We start from the raw sequence: 20742 nt of genomic DNA on the forward strand, positions 1-20742 counted from the left end.
TGATGTATTTACCTCCTCCATGCCACACGCCTATTTATTTGATTGTACGTCGCCCCGAGTCCCTTCGTGGAGAGGGCGCGACTGATAAATTGAATAAATAAATAAATAAATAAATAAATAAATTTATCAATATTAGCTGTAATAGTGAGGCTATTCGATGTTCACAGAGCCTTTAATAGGAAAATGACAATGGTTTTTCAAGGCATAACTTTTGAGTTATTAACAGAAACAGAATAATTGGAAAGGACCTTAGAAGTCTTCTACTTCAACCCACTACCCAAACAGCAGGCCGTATAACATTTCAGACAAATGTTTGTCCAATCTCTTCTTAAAAGCATCCAGTCACAGAGCAGAGCACCCACAACTTCTGAAGGCAAGTCTTTTCACTGATTAATTGTTCTAACCATCAGGAAATTACTACTTAGTTCTTGATTGGTTCTCTCCTTAATTAGTTAATTTACTAAGATATTGAAGAGTATTGCTTAAGGCAGAACTTTGAGATACCTCCCTGCAAGCAGATACATTAAGGACTATACGTTGAGTGCTGTTGTTCAGCCAGTTATTAAGCCATCTGGCAATGATTATTTTACTATTTTATCTTCTAAGCTCCTTGGATTGTTTATTTACACTGAACAAGTAAGTTAAATTGAACCACTTAAACATTTATGCATTTTTTAATTTCTTTTTTCTTGCACTGCCCACAGAACTTGTTTAATAATTTTTGCATCAGAAGGTGGTGGTGGGGGGATTTCCCTCCTAAATCAGTAAGATTGCAAATTTGCTAATAAGTGCAATGTAGAAAATCTGTTTGATTATCTGCATTGATTATCTTCTGTATCTACTTTTTCTCTGGGGAAAACTTTTAAAGTCAAACTTATCTTCCTTTTGGAAATCTATTGTGTGAAATAAGGAAAATTGTCAATTAAATACTATTAGAGGGACACTCTACATAGTTTTCTCGACAAGTACAAGTACAAAAGTGGTTTGCCATTCCATTCTTCCGGAATATATTTTTAAATTAGTTCTGCTAAAGTTTATCCCAAGCTAGTTTTATATACCTCGGATAAAAAAATCTATTTAACCTAATTCTTGATTACATCAAAAGGACAACAAGGTAAAAATGAGATCCATTAAGCATACCATTATATGCCCAGTTATATGGTTAATTCTAAAAATCCTAGCACTGTGATAACAGAACAAATAGCACAATCACAATCAGCCAGAATTTGTTTCCATATCATTGTTACTGCATTTCTCTACTTCTAAAGTGAACCACAGTTAAGCAGAATAATAATGATAAGAACACCAAACAAGGGCAGAATCATGACATGTGTTTAATTCCACAGTTTCTTTGCATGTTATGAAGGCAGTCCAGAAATATTTTAATATCAATTTAAGTCTACAATCATTTATGTGGCTTCCCTATTATCCTTTGGCAGCTGTGCACAAGATAAAGAACAAACACTGTACCACTGTACATGTCGCTAAACTTCTCCTTGCATTTACTCAATTATAGTATAAGAGTGCAAGATCTTGTCATTCAAAACTTTATGTAGAAAGAAAAAAAACAAATAGAATGGGTGTTGGTCTTACCTGAGACGCCCATTCTCTTGGCGGTGGAGATAACATCCAGGAATGGGTTAACTCCGTCCAGCATCCAATCGGACTCAGTCTACAATCAGTGATGACACGCCTCCTCTGATAGTTCCTTCAGCTTTTAACGAAGACGACTCTGTAGACAGACATGCTAATTGACCATGCCTATCCTCCCTAGTCTAGGCCGGACACCAATCAGGGTGGGGCTGGATGCTATCTCCACCGCCAAGAGAAAGAACTTTGGTCCTTACCTGAACATTTCTTTTATGTAGATTGGCGGGAGGGGCTACAGCTGGGTTTAGTCACAGCCTAATTGGTCCATAGACTGAGGGAAATTTCTTAAAGTATCCTTCCTTCCCTATTGGCTCCCAGTTTGCTCGAAGTCAAATGGAGAAAGCTGTGAAAACATCATGCAAGAAGTTTGTCTAAACAACATACCCCGCAACCGCCCCTCACAGGCTCTAACCTCTATACTGGGGGGGATGTAGCCCCTCCCGCCAATCTACATAAAAGAAACATTCAAGTAAGGACCAACATTCTTTTTCCTGTAGATATGACGGGAGGGGCTACAGCTGGGACATACCCAAGCTAAGTCCCAGGGCGAGATGTTGACCCCAGGAGAGAGGAGGTTGCCACCTGTTGAAGAACCCGACGTCCAAAAGACACATCCGCCAAGGCGAAACGGTCCAGTCGATAGTGTCGGATAAAAGGCGTTGGAGATGCCCAGGTGGCTCCCCTACAGATATCCTCCAGAGGGGCCCTAGTGGCCCACGTGGCCATGCTGGCAGCACATCTCGTGGAGTGGACCCCTTGGGGGGGGGTCTGGCCTACGGCTTCGTAAGCCACCGTGATGGCCTGGCGCAACCATCTGCCTATCATAGCCAAAGAGACCCTAGCTCCTAGAGTGCTAGGCTGGAACGAAGGGAAAAGGGCCTCCAACCGCCGGAAGGGGGATGTATGCCTGAGATAAATGCGCAAAGCGCGGCGGACATCTAGTCGGTGCCAAAGGTGTTCCCTCTCGTGAGGAGAGGGACAGAAGTTAGGGAATATGACCTCCTGGGATCTGTGAAAGAGGGAATTGACCTTCAGGAGGCAGGTCGGATCTAGCCTAAGGATGACCCTATCCTGGTGGAATTGACAGAGGTCATCCTTGGATGACAGTGCCCCTAATTCAGAGATTTGTCAGGCCGAAGTAATGGCGACTAGAAAGGCCACCTTTAGGGTTAAAAATCTGAGGTATACTGTTCTTAATGGTTCAAATGGCGGTCCTGTGAGAGCACTAAGGACTAGGAAGAGGTCCCACGTTGGAAACCAATGCACGCAGGAGGTTTGCCACCCCTTTAAGGAACCATTTGACTAAGGGAACTTGGGACAAGGAGAAGCGGCTGTCCTCTGCCAGAACAGAGCAGCCACCTGTCTCCATAAGGTGTTATGAGAAAGACCTTGGTCTAAAAGGTGTTGTAGGAATTCAAGGACTTGGGCAACCGAGGCATTGGCCGGATAAAGGTTGAACCTTCCACACCAAGAAACAAACGTCAACCATGTCGAGTTATAAATCCACGGGCGCCTGGAAGCTTCAATGGTAGAAATGACCTTGGCTGACAGGTTAACGTCCCTCAGGAGGCACCGCTCAAATGCCAGGTGGTCAGATGAAGCCATTGGGGCTCCAGGTGGAATAGGACCCCCTGGCACAGGGCGATCTCCTCCTGAGGAATCCTCCACGGGGGAGGTACGGATAATTGGACAAGGTTCACAAACTAAGGGCGTTTTGGCCAATATGGGGCTCCCAGAATGATGTATGCCCTCTCTATCACTACCTTCCTCAGGGTCCCCTGGATTAGAGGGAGAGGGGGAAAGGCATAAAGAAAGTCCCGGAGGCCATGGACTTCTGAGGGCATCTGTCCTCTCTGCGTTGCATGCTGGGAAGCGGGAGAAGAACCGGGGCAGTGGAGTGTTGGCCGGGCTCGTGAACAAGTCCACCAATGGGGAGCCGAAGCGGCGGCAAATCCTGTGGAACAGTTCTGGAATCAGCTGCCACTCGCCATGGTCGACCATCGCCCGACTCAAACCAGTCGGCCTGATGGTTGGCTATGCCCAAAATGTGCTTTGATGTTATTGACGCCAGGTTCTTCTCCGTCCAGAATCCGAGTTTCTGAGCTTCCAACCAGAGGCACTTGGAATGAGTCCCTCCCCCGATGGTTTATGTGAGCTTTTGTGGCTACATTGTCCGTCAGAAGGAGCATGTGGTGATTGACGATAGAGTCCCGAAAATGAAGGAGGACTAGTCGGGCTCCTTCGGTTGTAGCCAGTTTATATTGTGGCGTAGGTCGGAGATTCTCCAACGACCCTGCGCCAGTTTGGATTCCATCAGGGCCCCCCAGCCATAAAGGCTCGCGTCCGTCGTGATCATGATACGATCCGGCTCTCAAATATCGGAACCGCAACGCAGGACCGGAGATGACCACCACTGTAGGAACCAGTGGAGGCCCAGTGATAGAATGACTGTCCGCAGTGAGTTGCTCATGCGCTGGTGTTGATAAGGGATGAGTGTCCATTGGAGTGGCTGAAAATGAAGACGGTCCCAGGGCACTATCCCTATGCATGACACAATCTTGCGGGCCAAGGTTAGGATGGAAACTGACCGACTTGCGCGGATGTGACATGCCAAGGTTTGAAGATTTGTGAGACATTCTGAAGGAAATCAAACAAGTCCCACTACAGAGTCTATTACTGTACCTAGATGAAGGATTCTCATCAATGGTGACAGATGGCTCTTGGGGAAGTTGATAGAGAACCCCAGGGACTGCAATGTGTGGATTGTCAGATTCAGGTTGTGAATTACCTGCGTGCGTGATTGGGCCTGAACGAGCAAGTCCTCTAGGTAACATTGGAGTCTCACTGGGTGGGACTGCAGGTGAGCCACCAATGCTGCCAGGACCTTTGTGAACGTACGCGGGGCAGAGGCTAGACCGAATGGGAAAGACCTATACTGGAAGTGGTGCCCCTTGTGGGAGAAATGGAGGAATCTGAGATGGGCAGGTAGGATCGGGATATGCAGATACGCTTCCATCAAGTCTACAGATGCCATGAAGTTGCCCCGCCTGATCCCCAGGAGAATGGACCTGAGAGATGACATTTTGAAGCGCTGGTAAACCAGGTAAGAGATGAGGTGCTTCAGATCCAAAACTGCCCTCCATCCCCCTGAGCTCTTCGGGACAACGAATAGGTTGGAGTATAGACCCAACCCGTACTACTCCATTGGGACCGGTTCCACTGCCCAAATGTTCAGCAGGCGTTGGATGGCCAGACTCATTAAGCAACGCCTTCCGGATCCCTGGACAGGGGAAAGGTCCTGAAGAGCATCGGGGGTAGGGAGAGAAATTGGCCATCCCTGATGGTGGACCTGACCCAAGCATCCGACGTTATCTGTTCCCACTGATCCACGAAGGACACTAGGCAACCGCCGATGGGCTGACTCGGGTTGGAGTCATTTCCCTCTGTGGAAGGGGCGGCCAACCTCCCCACCCACGAAAAGGCCGTTTGGACTGATTCTGGTACCAACCCCTGTCCTGATAGAAGGGACGGTGATTTTGCCTGTCGGACCTATAAGGGGTTTTTCGCTGCTGGCAATAATCCGGGTCAGGTCTATGGTAAGAAGCTGGACGAGACTCCGGCTTCTTGGTGTTAAGAGGGTAGGACCTTCTTTTTTTCTTCGTTCTCCATGAGAATGGGGTCAAGCAATTCCCCGAAGAGATTGGGACCAGTGTAAGGGGCCGCTGCCAAATTCCATTTGGACTTGTCCATTTGCCAGTTGCAAAGCCACAAAAGGCGCCTGGATGTTACCGAGGTGGACAATGTCCTGGATGCAAATTTGATAGAATTTAGAGTGCCATCCGCCGAAAACTGCGTGGCCGAGATAATTTTGGTGAGGTCTTGGTGAAGACGCTCATCCTGGATTGGGATGCAGACCTATAACTGGCGCAGTCACATAACGGTGGTGCAATTAAAATAGGAAGCAGCAGCGGCCGATTTAACAGCCAGGCAGAAGCGTTGAAATTCTTATGTAAAGTAGGTTCCGCATACTTGTCCTTGGGCTTTAGTTTGTTGGCCACATCCCTGGAGACTAGAGGTGAAGTGTTAGTGAGAAGAGAAATGTGAGTGTCCACCGTTGGCAATTGAAGGGGAGAAAGCCTGCTCCATGGGAGAAAGCCTGCTCCATATTGTAGAAGCAGCGATCATTACTCCCAGGGTTGGGCAAAGAGGAAGGCCAAGCCCACTAGTTTTTGACCACTTTTAGAAACAAGTGGCGGGGCTGGGACTTTCTCCTTATCTGTATTGGAATTTATAAACATAGCCAGGTTGGGGGAGTCCCTGTACCAATCTGAGTAGTCTTTTTGCCTTATGCAGGAGGGGTTTGAATGCCGGGGGTGCAAAGAGGCCGGGGAATGCTGGGGGATCAGGAGGGAAGGTGTCCTCGTCCACAGAAAATCCCAGGTCCGGATGTGCACCCTCCCCCAGTACTGAGTCCTCCCTAACCACTGATGGAGAAGGGGGCCTAAGTGGACCTTGACACCGAGAAGAGGATGGAGATCTGGGGTGCCTGGAGACAGAATGAGGCTTTGCCAGCACTGCGAAGAGCTTTCCCATTGGGTAAGGCCTGAGGCGATGCCTTTAGTGATTGCAGACGAAATGAGCCTCCTGATGCTTTCAGGCAGGAGCTTGAGGTCATCTAGGTCCTCATCCAAAGGCCCAAGGGGCCCTGAGGGGGGCTACGTGAGAAGCAGGAAGGTAGTCCCAATATCCTCCTTCCAATGGATCCCTTCCCCCACCCCTATACAATCTCAGAGAGATGGGGGGAGAAGGAGAAACTACCTGTCTGTGAGGCCTAGCAGGGGAAGAAGGGCTAAAGCCTCTGGGAGGTGAGGCAGAGTGATGAAGGCTGGCCCTCACTGGGGACTTGGATCTGCAAGGAGATTTGGGTCTAGCAGACTGTGCTTGTTTCTCTGCCCTGGCCACTCGTTTTTCCAAAGCCTTCTGCCTTCTTAACTTGTCTCTCACAGCAGCTCTAGAAGGGCGCTGGTCAGCAGATGGCCTGGAGGCCGCTGCCCTGGTTCTTAGTCTGCCCTGGCCTTCCTCTGCCACCTCATTTAGGACTCCCATAGGGGCCTGCGTTGATTCAGGGGCTGTGGAAGCCATGCTTCACTCACGTGGCTTGGGCCTGGAGGGAACTCTGCAGAAAACCTGCCATCCTCAATCTATGGCCACGCTGCAGGCCGCAGGATGGAGGTCTCCTACCGGCCTCAATATATGCCTGCGATGCAGGTTGCTGCTGCACGAAATGGCCACTTCCATGAGGTCACCCGAAAATGGCCGCCACGCCTTGTGGAAGAAGAGAAATCTACCTGGTATAAATGGCTCTGAGGCAGTGAACTCTTTCCGGCCAGATAATCAATTTGGAAGCCGCAGTGCTGATTGCAAGCCGCGATGCTGTCTCTGAAGCTGTTGCGCCTTGTGGAAGAAGAGAAATCTACCTGGTATAAATGGCTCTGAGGCAGCTAACTCTTTCCGGCCAGATAATCAATTTGGAAGCCGCAACGCTGATTACAAGCCGCGATGCTGTCTCTGAAGCCGCCGCAGCGCGCTGATTTAAAGTGGTGGCGGCAGTTCCAATTAGCGGCGCGCCTTTGAAGCTGCAGCGAGGCTGTTGAAGCTGCGGCAAGTCCTTAGAAGCTGCAGCAAGGCTTTTAAAGCTGCAGCGCTCCTTAAGTGAAATACCAAGTGCAGGAGCTGCAGGAGCTGCGAGGCTAAAGCTGAGCCACCGCCCACGCCACCACCTCTGAAATGATCTAAGCTACAAAGTGGGAGCCTGTCACCCCCTTGCACCCAGGGACTGGGCAGGGCTCCCCCAGGCCCAGAGAGAGGAGACCAGGGCACTCCTACCTCCTTCTGAGGCTGACAGATCAGTCTCTATGGCCAGCAGTCGAAAACTTTGGAATTTAGAATATCCAATCAATTGAATATGCTTGGACCAAAGACTGAGAGGAAACTGGGAGCCAATAGGGAAGGAAGGATACTTTAAAAAATTTTCCTCAGTCTATGGACCAATCATGCTGTGACTAAACCCAGCTGTAGCCCTTCCCGCCATATCTACAGGAAAATGGGCGTCTTAGGTAAGTCCAATGCCCATTCTCTATAGTTGGTGGAGATAGCAGCTAGGAATGGGACATATCAAAGCCCGGCTTGTCCTTACAAGTGGGCCGGTGTCCGGGCCGAGACTCCATGGTCTGTGCGCATATGTTGAAGGACCCTTCTGCAGAAAGCAGTTGATGACGACGACACATATTTGTCTAATTTGTAATGGCAAATAAATGGAGACGGAGAGGTCCAGGTGGCCACCTGACAGACCTCTTCAATTGAAGCCTGTGTTGCCCAAGCTGCAGTCATGGCTGCACTCCTGGTGGAATGAGCCGTGATGTGTCACAGTGGAGGTAACAACTGTACTTCATAGGATTTGGCAATGCAGGTCCTGATCCAATGACCCAGGGAAGATGAAGTAGCCATGTTTCCTATTGTGGCTGGTTGGAAGGAAACAAACAAGGCATCTGAGAGTGTAAGATCCTCCTGATGTAAATAGGGAGGGCTCAGCGAACATCTAACTTGTGCCACTTGCATTCTAACTGGTGAGCTGATGCAGGACAGAAATTTAGTAGTACCAGTTTTTGGGCCCTATAGAACCTAGTGTTCACTTTGTGGACAAAGGACTGGTCCAGCCTTAGCACTATCCTGTCCACATGGAATACACAGAGGTCCTGTCTCAATGACAGGGCTGCTAGTTCAGACACCCGCCTGGCGATGTTATGGCCACCAGTAACACTACCTTAAGAGTAAGATAGCGCAGGCAGATGGACCTCAAGGGCTCAAATGGTAAGGGTGTCCAATACTTTGGTCAAGTTCCAAGTTGGATACCTATGAATGACCAAGGGCCTGAGGTTAGTAGCACCGGACTGGAACCCGGGGGAACCTATTGCCGCTGGACAACATCTAAGAATAATTTGGGGGATGGAACCACCTCTTTTTCCACAGCCAATTTGGAAAATAAGAGGATCAGTTTGTTCTCCAACTGAGGATTCCTGTCTAGGTTGGGAAGTTTCCATATTGGCCTCTTTCCTGGCCTTAAAGAGGAGGGAACAGAACAAGGATGGCTTAAAGAGGTCGAGAAAGGCCGGTTGGCCAGGGGTCAGACCTTGTCCTCAGACAAGTCAGAATCCCTGTAGGATTCCTCTCCCTCTCCAAATAGGGAGACCTGACTGGGGGAAATGAAAGAAAGTTGATCCTGAGATGGCCTGGTCTCTCGAGAATGCCGTAGCTCTCTCTGATCCCTGGACTTATGTTTCTCAGATGACCCAGGGCTGGGCCTATGCTGAAGCACAGCCTCTATTCTTTGCCCAATAGCCTGGGAAATGATAGTTCCCGTATCTGGGGGTGGATTGATATCTGATGGTTGCTGATGCCTGGAACCTGTGACTGTATACGAGCAGGAGCTCTTGGGAAAAGACTTTTGTACCCCATGGAGACATTCCTACTTGGGGGAAAGTTGGGAGAAAACCTTGGGTTCCTCTGGGGGATCAGATAGGGCAGGGGAGGGATGGAGCTCCTCCTCACTGTCGGGAGATAGATCATCCTGCTGGGGGCATAGGTAGGATTCTTGAGCCTCCGCAAACGGATGTCGGCTGCCCTGCTCCAATAACACTGACTCTGAGGCCTGCCTGGCTGCCTCCCTCTGGGCTTTTTCAAACTCCCTGTCCAGGACCTTGTGAAGTCAAAGCCATTGGGTGGCTTTGGAGGCCTCTGGAGCATGCCCCTTAAGATCAGGTTCTGAAACCACACGCTTGTGATCAGGCCTCACACCAGAGGACCCTGCAGATGGCCTGCTCTGAGGGGAAGAGCTGTGAGTGGTTTCAGTCGCCAAGGCTGAGTCCCCTGTTGCAGAGGTCGCCATTACGGGTTGCCACATGGCAGCTGCAGTGGCCGGCATCAACCTGTTGGTGGCTCAGTGAAAGTGGGACATGGCAAGGTCTTTTGTTTAATGCTCACCTGTCTTCTTTTATAGCATGGTAAGAAAAACGCTGATCCAAAATGGTGGCTGCCATTTTTCACTCCTATTCAAAATGGCGCCCGTTGGCATTGCCACTTAGGAAATGGCGCCACAATGCAATGGAGGCCTGGGCTTTTGGGCTGCGGAATAAACACTCATGGACAAACCCCCAGGGACCTCTTGGAAATCGCTGCCGGTGTCTTCTAGCGATGTTTTATTCTGGATCAGCCTCAAAGTGCTGGCTTCAGATTGAGGCACTGAAGCTTGCCTCCCATCAAAGGAGGAGAAGCCTCCTTTCACTGGAATAAAAGGCTGCTCTTTTGGATGTTAAAGTATAGAGCAGCCTACTAATGCTGAAAAGGTTTTAATTTTTCTACAATTAATCTAGAGGAGAGGCAATTAACATGTCCAGTCCTAGAAAAGACTAAAAGCTGGGAGGAACTACCAGAGGAGACACATCATCACAGATTGTAGATTCAGTCCAACTGGATGTTGGACTGAGTTAACCCATTCCTGGATGCTATCTCCAACTATGGAGAAAGGATTGCTAATGTTAGGGATGTAACCCTAGTCTTGGCTTGGCAATGTATATAAGCCATGATTGTAACAAATGTATCTGTTACTTTAAATGCCAGAGAGATGTAATTGGTTGCTGTTACCTCAAGCAGCCATAAGAGGGAGCCAGAATGACTGTTAGCTCTCTGTTTGTTAGACACTGATCGGTGTATTATAAGGTACTATGTTTTGCTACTATTAGTTGTTTTGTGTGCTAAACTGACTATTTGATAACTGACTGACTGAACCGTGTATGACTTGGACTGTTTGATGGACTCTGAATACCTCTATATTTCCACATAGTAAACTACTATATTTTATACTATTCGGTGCCCCTGTATGCTGATTTGTGTGTGTTCTTTCATACCACTCTCATTACGCTTCTCTGCACACTCGCTCTCCTAACGGGGAGCTTACTTACTTAACAGTTCCTAATCCTGTATTGATATGAATGTTAATAATTATTTCCCAATTTAAAATATTAAAGCAATCCCATTTTACTGCATCAAAAATAACATGAATTATGAATTAATCTTTTTTTTCATATATCAGCTTTCATGTATTAACCTGATATTTTTCTGTCTTTTTCTTGTACTATGAATTATTATTATAAATTGTATTTTTGGGAGCTTTGTAGTATCTATGATTCTTTTCCTTTTCTTAAAATCTTTACCAGTTGGCACACAGTATGATAAAAATATTTCAACACAGCTAATCCTCCACTCATGATTGTAATGGAACCTGCCTATTGCAGTTGCAAGTCATGATGGTCAGTAAGCGAAGTGACCATGTGATTGCCTTGCTTAATGGCCTCCATATCTCTTCTCCCTGATTAGTCATTAAGGTGCCCCAAGGATCAGGAAGCCCCTGGAAGTCCAAGTACAAGCCCAGACCTACCTGTTCCACTTCCAATGCCTTCCCTTAACCCAAAGCACCTTGTGGCCTGATTTTTGTTCACCACCACCAGGTCCCCTCAGACCTTGGTATTCCTTCCCATCCCACCAAGCCCCATCCCTTCCACTCCCTCCACCCATTTCAGTATGCTCTGCTTTCCTAACAATCTCCAGAGTGCTCTGAAAAGCTCTGGAGCTTACATTACACTGCTCCATTGGTGACAGCTCTGCCACCCTAATGTGTCACCAGAGTGTTCTGGAGAGTTCCAGAGCTCACATTAGGAAAGCAGAGAAGACCACTCTGTTTACAATTTACTCTGTTTTTCTAACATGAATGCTTCTCTGGAATGCTTCAAAAATACCCAGAGATGTTTTCAGGAAATAGAGCAGATTGGTCTGTTCCTAGGCTGCATGGTTTTATTCTGGAAGCAGTTGCAATTTTGAGAGCAGCCACAATTCCTTGCAACCACTCCAAAAAATGTAGCTGTTTCCAGAATACAGCTGTAGAGTCCAGGGAAGCTTAGGGCACCCTAACACAAGCTCTGGAGATCTTTGAAAGGTAAATCAATGATAGAAGGTTGTGAACCCAGTGGACTGGAAAGCAGACTCAAGGTTTATGGAAACACAGCAGGGCAGAATAGGGCGGAGGCAGGTGTGGGGGCAGGGGCAGGGGGGGAGAGGCTGCTATAGCATCCCTGCAGTTGGTGATAAGGACAGATGAATGTAAGGGCACTGCAGCAACTTTAACTTCAAAGCTTGGTCATAAATAGATTTCAGAGGTAGAGGGTATGTATTATAACTTCGAAAGGTGGCCAAGCAATCCCTCATAAGTCAAGGACTTCCTGTAAAACATATAATAAATAGAGCCAACAAAATGACCGTTGGCTTATCTGAACGGTCGTTCTCTGGGTACTGCGGGAGAGCATGGGTTAAATACAGTCTATCTGCCCTAGGACTGAGTAGATTTTTCTTTGACCACGCCTCCTTTGCCTCATTGAGAGCAGTTTAAAAACGAAGTCTTGCCCACTGTAGGATGCCCTTCATATATCTTGATCGTGATGCAGAATCTTGGACACTACAATAAATCCTGGGCGGGTTTGGACTTTCCCGCAGTGCCCAGAGAATGACTGTTCAGGTAAGCCAATGGCCATTCTCCTGTATGCTGCTTGGAGAGTCCAAGCATGGAACATACCCAAGTTATTGTGTCCCAGGGGGGGAAGAAGTTGTCCAGATTGGCCGGAGCAGAGGCAACTTGCTGTAAAACACATCTTCCAAAGGAAGCTTCGGCTGTGGCAAAGGTGTCAATTTTATAATTTCTGATGAATGCTGTGGGAGACGCCCACGTAACCGCTCTGCAAATGTCAATGATGGAAGCTTGGGTTGCCCAGGCTGCTGTAGTGGCTGTGCTCCTTGTAGAGTGTGCTGTCACTCGACCCGGTACGGCCCTGCCTTGGTGTTCATAAATCATTTTTATACAGGCCCGCAGCCAACATCCAATGGTGGAAGAAGAAGCCCTGCAGCCTAGAGACCCAGGCCGAAATGACACAAAAAAGGACTCAGAGCGTCTGAATTCTTTGGTGCTTTTGATGTATATGTGAACCGCTCTTCAAACGTCTAGCTTGTGCCAGGAATGTTCCTTAGGATGCTTAGGTCTGGGGCAAAAATTCGGGAGGATCACCGCCTGGGCCCTGTGAAATTGAGTATTCACCTTCGGTATGAAGGAAGCATCGAGTCGAAGGATGACCTGGTCGTGATGGATAATACACAGTTCCTCCCTGACAGAAAGCGCTGCTATCTCTGATACTCTCCTAGCAGAAGTGATTGCTACTAAGGCAGCAGTTTTAAGAGTTAAGTGCCGGAGACTGGCAGTTCGAATCGGCTCGAAGGGAGCACTCATCAGGGCTCGCAGAACAAAAGGTAAGTTCCAGGAAGGATACCTGTGTATGGCCTGAGGGCAGATGTTGGATGTGCCCTTCAGGAAACTCCTGACCTGAGGATGTTGACTCAGAGACGGATGAGTGTCTCTAGCCAGTATGGACAAAGCAGCAACCTGGCGACGGAGAGTGTTGGGCGCCAACCCTTTGTCCAACCCCTCTTGAAGGAAGTCCAGAAGTTGGGGTATGGATGCTGCAACGTCCACAATGTCACGCCCCTTGCACCAGGTGGAAAACGCGTCCCAAGTCGCGTTGTATATGCATGTTGTGGATGGTCTTCTGGACGCTTGAATAGTCTGGATGACTTTGTCGGAAATATTTTTTTTCCTCAGGAGCTCCCCCTCAAGTGCCAGACAGCTAGTTGAAGCCACTGGGGGTCCGGATGACTGATGACACCCTGGCTGAGGGAGATCTGCTTCTGAGGAATCCTCCATGGCTTCTGTATGGAAAGATCGACCAGATCTGCATACCAGGACCTCCTGGGCCAATGCGGAGCTACCAGTATAATCTCCGCCTCCTCCGCCAGGAGCTTGGTGATCACCTGCGGAATGAGCGGCAGGGGCGGGAAAGCATAGAGGAGGCCTGGAGGCCACTTGGATCTCAGCGCATCCATCCCCTCCACCTGGGGCAAGTGGTAATGGGAAAAGAAGTTCGGCAGTTGCGTGTTGACTTGAGTTGCGAATAGGTCGACTTGTGGTTGACTGAACCGTCTCACAATATGCCGGAAAAGAGTGGGCTGTAGACGCCACTCGGAGTTGTCGATAGTCGACTAGGCAGTCTGCTCTTACGTTGCTTGACCCGGATATATGATCTGCTCTGATTGATGCTAAGTGGTGTTCCACCCAACGACCCAGGGACTCTGCCTCTGTCATGAGTCTCTTGGAGTGGGTGCTGCCCTGCCAGTTTATGTGGGCCTTTGTCGCAATGTTGTCTGTGAGTAACAGTACATGGTGGCCAACCAGCCGTGTTGAGAAGCGACACAGTGCCAGTCTGGCTGCTCTCAGCTCCAGCCAATTTAGGCTTCGATGAGACTCTGTCTGTGATCACCTGCCTTGTGTCAGCTGACCTTGGCAATTTGTCCCCCAGCCGTAGAGACTGGCATCCAAGGTGACCACGACTCTTTTGGGTTCCTTGAACTGGCACTCCTGCTTGACTGATGCCAATTGCCACCGCCTGAGGGAGCAGAGTTCCTTCAGCAGAAGCCGAACTCGTCTGGGCGAGTTGCTGGTCTTTGATCATTGCATTGGAAGTAAGAACCATTGTAGCTCCCGGGCACGCAGTCTCGCCCAGGGAACTATCTTTAGGCAAGATATCATGATCCCAAGAAGCTGGGATAGTTGAACAATCGGTATGGACCGGAGCCAGCAACATTGGCGCATTCTGTTCCGGAGAGTGTGTAGGCGATCTGAGGACAGAAACACCTTGCAAGAGACAGAGTCTATTATGGTGCCCAGGTGCTGAATGTGAGTTGTCAGTTCTAGATGACTCTTCTTCCGATTCACCGAAAACTTGTGGTTCTGTAGGGTGCGTATGGTGATTCGCAGGCAGGGCAGAACTGGAAGTCAAGGAGACCATCGGGGCATCAACCTCTGGCAACTTCAGGATGTCCTCTATTTTAGCTTCCAGGAATATACATTTTTGTCGTCCTCCCCCCCCCCCCGGGATTGGTCAATGTTCCTGGCTGTGTCCATTGGCGCTGCACAACATCCATGAACAAGTCAGGAACCGGAATAAGTTCCGGATCCGGAGTGGTCTCCTTAAAAAGACCTTCTTTGGGGTCCTGGGAAGCGGAGGGAACAGCTTTGTCCTTAGGTTTAGCTGGACCTAGCTCTGTAGAAGCCCTGGCCTTAGATAGCGATGGTTTGAAGAGGCCCGTGAAGGTGGCTTATCAGGAGGCATATTCTCATCCTCTGATAATTCAAACTCGTCTGCAACCTCCTCCTCCCAAGCTGACACCTCCATTGTAACAGAGGTACCCAGAGAGTCGGGGTTGCGCTCCCTGTTCTCCACGAGGTGATGACCAGCCCTAGGGCCCTTGCCACCTTTGGCCACTTTTTGCTGCATTGCCTCAACAACACCCTGAGAGATGGCCTGAGAGATAACCTCCCTCATTTCAGCTGATAGAGCCAGGCCTTTGTCTTCTGCAGGCCTTGACCTGGAAGAAGGCAGGTGACGTTTACGCCTAACAGGGGCTGAGACCTCTTCAGGTAAGGTACACTGAGACCCAATTTGTGAGTCCCTATCATCTAGGGATGGAGACTGATCCCCCTGGAGTGAGGGACTTCCCCCTCCTCAGATATGGGTGGAGGTGAGCCTGGAGTCTTGTCACATTCATGAGACAAGGCTTGGCCTGAGGGCTGACAGAGCCCTGTTTTCTGGGGATCTTACTCCCTGATGAACAATGGGTGGATTTCCCCCCAGTGCCCTTCCGCCCTTTCTCCCCTTGCTTTGGAGGATCTGGCCTACTGCGCTTTGAAGAGGGACCTGCCAGCTCCTCCCGTACCCCCAAACCTTCATCTGCCATGGTGAACTGTAGATGGTTGGATTCTTGGCTTGCGAGGCAAAGCTGCAGTAGCGAAGGACACCTGACACTGGCCAGCCAGCTTTGCAGCATCTGCAGATCTGCTTGATAGCTGGAGGCTGGCTAGATGGCCAGGTTACGCCAATGCCGCCTATCTGCAACAGGAAAAGTCCTCTGAAAGGGGAGGAAAGCCCTGCCGGCGCCCCGGACAGGGCCAAGCACTCCCCTGCGGCGATCTGCGCTGAGGTGGTGAGGCACAATTCCCAGGAATCTGTTTCTGGCTGAATCGAAGCAAGGGGTGGTTTGGCACTTTTAAAATGCTGCCGCAGCTTCACACTACCGAACAGAAGCCTCCAATGTTCTTCCTGCTTTAATTAGTGTCCGTAGGCAAGCAGAAGGAAGACGGACGATTTTGCTCTTAAAATGGACGCCGCCGCTTCGCACTGTTGAAAGGAGCATTTCAATGTCCATCCCTGCCTCGATGAGGTTAAAAAGCGCACAAAAAGCATTGCTTCCAAAGTGGTTGCCGCGCTCTTCAGAGTCTCAGAAACACCGTCGCAACACCAGGGCTCTCTAGATGCTCCTGACGCTGTCAAACGGCCAGGAACACACAGAAAACCTTCCTGCCGTTCCCGCACCTGCCGGCAGCCGCGAGACAAATGGTCTCTGTTATTCCAACCGCTGCGTGTGACCAGCAGCAGGTCAAATTGCCAACCGTCACCTCAGCAACCTTTCCAAGTAAATTGGACTTCAAGTAAGGTTCTAACCCTATTCTAACTCGATAACTACACTAAGAAAAATAAAAAATACTAAATCTACTGTGAATTGCTTGGAGAGTTCCAGTCTATCTATCAAGGACTGAAGAGGTCCCCAAAACTAGTCCTGACGTGCGGACTGAGTTTTTAAACTGCCCTCAATGAGGCAAAGGAGGAGTGGTCAAAGAAAAATCTACTCAGTCCTAGGGCAGATAGACTGTATTTAACCCATGCTTGGACTCTCCAAGCAGAGCACAGGAGAATGAAAAGAAACTAGGAAGTTTTATTTATCTATTTTATCCCTCTTCTTTTTTATAAATAACTCAAATCAGTGAACATATCTAATACTCCTTTATCTTCCTATTTTCCCCTCAACAACCTTGTAAGGTGGGTTGAGAGAGTGACTGACCAAAGTTACCTATGCAGCCTGCATGCCTAAGTGGAGCAGAACTCATGGTCTCCCAGGTTCTAGCATGGTGCAAGACAGAATTAATGCAGCAAAAGTTAAAAGTATTTACCACATTACTTTTATATGCAAGAATGGAAATAATACAGTACATGCCATGTTTTTTAAATCAGCAGTCTTTTCCCAGAAACAATTATAAATTACCTTACAATTATGTACTTACAAAATAATGTTTATGAACATACCTTTATCTTTCTTGAAATCTAAAGCATCTTCTTTATCTGTCACTATTTCTTTCATGTTGATTATACTTGGATGATTTAGTTGTCGGAGAATCTTTATTTCCCTAATAGCTGTAATAGGAAAACCTTCTTTTTCATTATCCAACCGTACTTTCTTTAATGCCACCATTTCCCCTAGGAAAATATTAGTTAAACTGTTATTAGCAAAAACTGACATATCCAGAAAACAATTTCATATTATAAATGTATAGAATAGATTATAGAAATAGAAAAAACTATTTGTGACTAACTAATAAATTATAGTATTTTGAATTAAAATCTATGCAAGCTCTATATTTATCAAAATGTAAAGTTCACCAAGGCTTTTTATTTGATTCAGCAAACCAAGTATTCTGTCAATTAATTAATTAATTAATTATACTAGCTGCAGTTCAGTAGTTCAAATCTCACCGACTTAAGGTTGACTCAGCCTTCCATCCTTCCGAAGTAGGCAAAATGAGGACCCAGATTGTTGGGGAAATATGCTGACTCTGTAAACCGCTTAGAGAGGGCTGTAAAAGCACTATAAAGCGGTATATAAGTCTACATGCTTTTGCTATAATCAAGATGACTTAACTTTAAAAGACTGTACAGCCAACTTAGTATAATAATTAAGTCAAATAACTAGGAATCAGAAGGCTTTGAGTTCTAATCTTACCTTAAACATGTCATCTTAGGCCAGTCATTCTTTCTCAGCCTGAAGAAAAACAATGCCAAACCCCTTCCAAAATTTTGTCAAGTAAGCTGCCAAAACTATAGGTAGTCCTAAACTTACAACTACAATTGAACTCCAAATTTCCATTGCTAAGAATGGCAGTTATTAAGTGAGTTATGCCTCATGTACATTTTTGCCACAGTTGTTAAGCAAATTCCTGCAGTTATTAAGTGAATCACGCAGTCATTAAGGGAATCTGGCTTCCCCCCAATGATTTTGCTTGTTGAAAACCAGCTGAGAAGGTTACAAGTGATGATCACATGACCCCAGGACAGAGCAACTGTCATACATATATGCCAGTTACCAAGCACCCAAATTTTGATCACATGACTAGGGGATGCTGCAATAGTTGTACGAAAAATCACTTTTTTCAGTGCTATTAACAAATGGCTTGAAGTTGAACACTACCTGTAGCCCAGAAAAATGCCAGGACTCAGAACTGAATAGAGTTAATTGAGTAGAATTAACACATCTTAAGTCAATTTTCATGTTTTCTATCATGTCTCCATACATACCTGAACCATAATTCCAGAATATATTCATTTTTATGGGGTATATGCATTGCCAAACCAATTGTTTCAGCTTTTTCATAGCATAAATGCTCGTCTTAATACTGTGTGTGTGTGTGTGTGTGTGTGTGTGTGTGTGTGCATATGTATATGTATATGTGTATGAAGGAGGTAAGTCCCTCCTTCCAAATGAAGCCTCTGCAGAGGCAAAGGAGTCCAGTCTGTAATTCCAAATGAATGGTGACGGCGAGGACCAGGTAGCCCCCCTGCAGTAGATGCTTGAGTCGACCAAGCGGCCGTAGTCGCGGCGCTCCTCGTGTAATGTGCTGTGATACAAAGAGGAACAGGTCTGGATTGTTGCTCGTAAGCCAGCTTAATGCAAGCGAGCAGCCAACATCCTATGGTGGAAGATGATACCTGCACAGCACGGCAGACACCCAATTTGTGACAGATGCACTCCCTGGGATGACTGGGGTGTGGGCAGAAGTCGGGAAGGATGACCTCTTATGTTCTGTGGAATAAGCTGTTAATTTTTGGTAGAAATGCTGAATCCAATCGCAGAATGACTCTGTCCGAATGTATAATACAAAGGTCCTCCCTAACTGATAGTGTGGCTAGTTCCGAAATTCTGCGCCCTGAGGTGATGGCTACGAGAAAGGTGGTTTTGAACGACAAATGTCATAAGCTAGAATGAATTGGTTCGAATGGCGGCGATGTTAAGGCCTGTAAGACAATCAATAAGTCCCAAGTTGGGTAACGGTGTACCATGGAGGGTGTAGGTTGGTAGCCCCCTTTAGGAAACTGCGGACCCTTGGGTGTCTGCTGAGTGGTTGAGAATCGTCTCTGGATAAGATGGTGGCCAGGGCTGCTGTCTGTCTCCGAAGGGTGTTGGGGGCAAGGCCCTTGTCCAACCCCTCCTGTAGGAAGTCTAGGATTTGTGGGATCGTTGCTGATGTGGCATCAATGTGATGGGACTGACACCAAGAGGAGAAGATAGCCCAAATAGCATCATAGATCCGCACGGTGGAAGGTCGCCTGGACGGCTTGAATGACCTTGTCAGAAAAACTGTCTTGCCTCAGGAGGTCCCCCTCAAGTGCCAAACGGCTAACTGAAGCCATTGAGGGTCCGGGTGAGGTATGGCCCCCTGGCTGAGGGAGACCTGCTCCTGAGGTATGCGTCAGTGCTTGGTCACTGACAGGCTGACAAGGTCAGCGAACCAGGACCTCCTTGGCCAGTGCAGGGTGACTAGCAGTACTTCGGCGCTCTCCAGTAAGATCTTCCTGATCACCTGAAGTATCAGTTGGAGGGGCGGGAACGCATATAACAGTCCGTGAGGCCAGCGGCCTCAAAGAGCGTCCATCCCTTCTGTGCTGGAGCATTGGAATCTTGAAAAGAACCGGGAGAGATGAGTGTTCTCGGAACTGGCAAACAGGTCTATTAACGGAAGACCGAATCTCTGGGTCAGCTGGTAGAACAGAGATGGATGAAGTTGCCATTCCGAGTTGCTGATGGTCGTTCTGCTCAGCCAGTCTGCTGTCATGTTGTCCTCCCCCAAGATGTGGTCTGCTCTCAAGGACTCGAGGTGGCGCTCCATCCATTGTCCTATGGCCTCCGCCTCTGCCATCAGAGCCATTGATCAAGTTCCGCCCTGGTGATTGAAGTAGGCCTTGGTGGCAACGTTGCCCATCAGTATGAGGACAAGGAAACCCTCAATGAACCGACGGAAGTGGTGCAGGGCTAGTCTAGCGGCTCTGAGCTCCAGCCAGTCTATGTTGTGAGCGAGCTCTGCCTGCGACCATCTGCCCTGCGTCATGTGTGTCTGTAGGTGGGCGCCCCAGCCGTACAAGCTGGCATTTATTGTTATGACCAGGTGCTCTGGTTCCTTGAAGAGGGACCCCCGTCAGAGCTGAAGATTGCCACCACCTGAGCGACCGGAGCACCTTTGGGGGAATGCTGACCACCATCTTGGAGTTGTTGGCCTTGCGCCGCTGAATGGGAAGAAGGAACTACTGAAGTGCATGCAGCTGTGTCCAAGGAACTGCAGCGATGCATGAGATCAGCTTCCCCTGTAGCTGGGATAGAGCCACTAGAGGTGCTGACCTGGATCTCCTGATCCGAGGCACAAGGGATGTGATACTGTCCCTCCGCTCCTGTGTGAGGAACACCCTGCAAGTTCTAGAGTCGATTACAGTGCCCAGGTGTTGAATCCTGGAGGTAGGCTCCAAGTGACTCTTCTCCAGATTGATGGAGAAACCGTGTTGCTGTAGTGCGTTGATGGTGATGTTGAGATTTTGACACACCCGCTCCCTGGACGATGACATCAACAGGATGTCGTCCAGATAACAAACTATTCTTACTGGACGAGATCTGAGATGTGCGGTGACAGCAGCCAGAAGTTTGGTGAACGCCCTGGGGGCCAATGATAGGCCGAAGGGAAGAGCCTTGTATCGATAATGCTGGTTTGCAAACCGGAACCTCAGA

At 48.2% G+C, this 20742-nt stretch overlaps 1 protein-coding gene across 2 annotated transcripts in view; it reads right to left on the minus strand.

Annotated features, from left to right (window-relative positions):
* The window catches only part of CDK13 (cyclin dependent kinase 13), an 83133-nt gene that overhangs the window by 41055 nt on the left and 21336 nt on the right, over positions 1 to 20742 (minus strand). For both annotated transcript variants that reach the window (XM_081932309.1, XM_081932310.1), the window contains exon 5: positions 17001 to 17171. In XM_081932309.1, coding sequence (XP_081788435.1) covers positions 17001 to 17171 — 171 coding nt within the window. The remainder of the gene's footprint in view (positions 1 to 17000; positions 17172 to 20742) is intronic.

Source organism: Natrix helvetica (assembly GCF_964273705.1).
Source record: "Natrix helvetica genome assembly, chromosome: Z".
NCBI lineage: Eukaryota > Metazoa > Chordata > Lepidosauria > Squamata > Natricidae > Natrix > Natrix helvetica.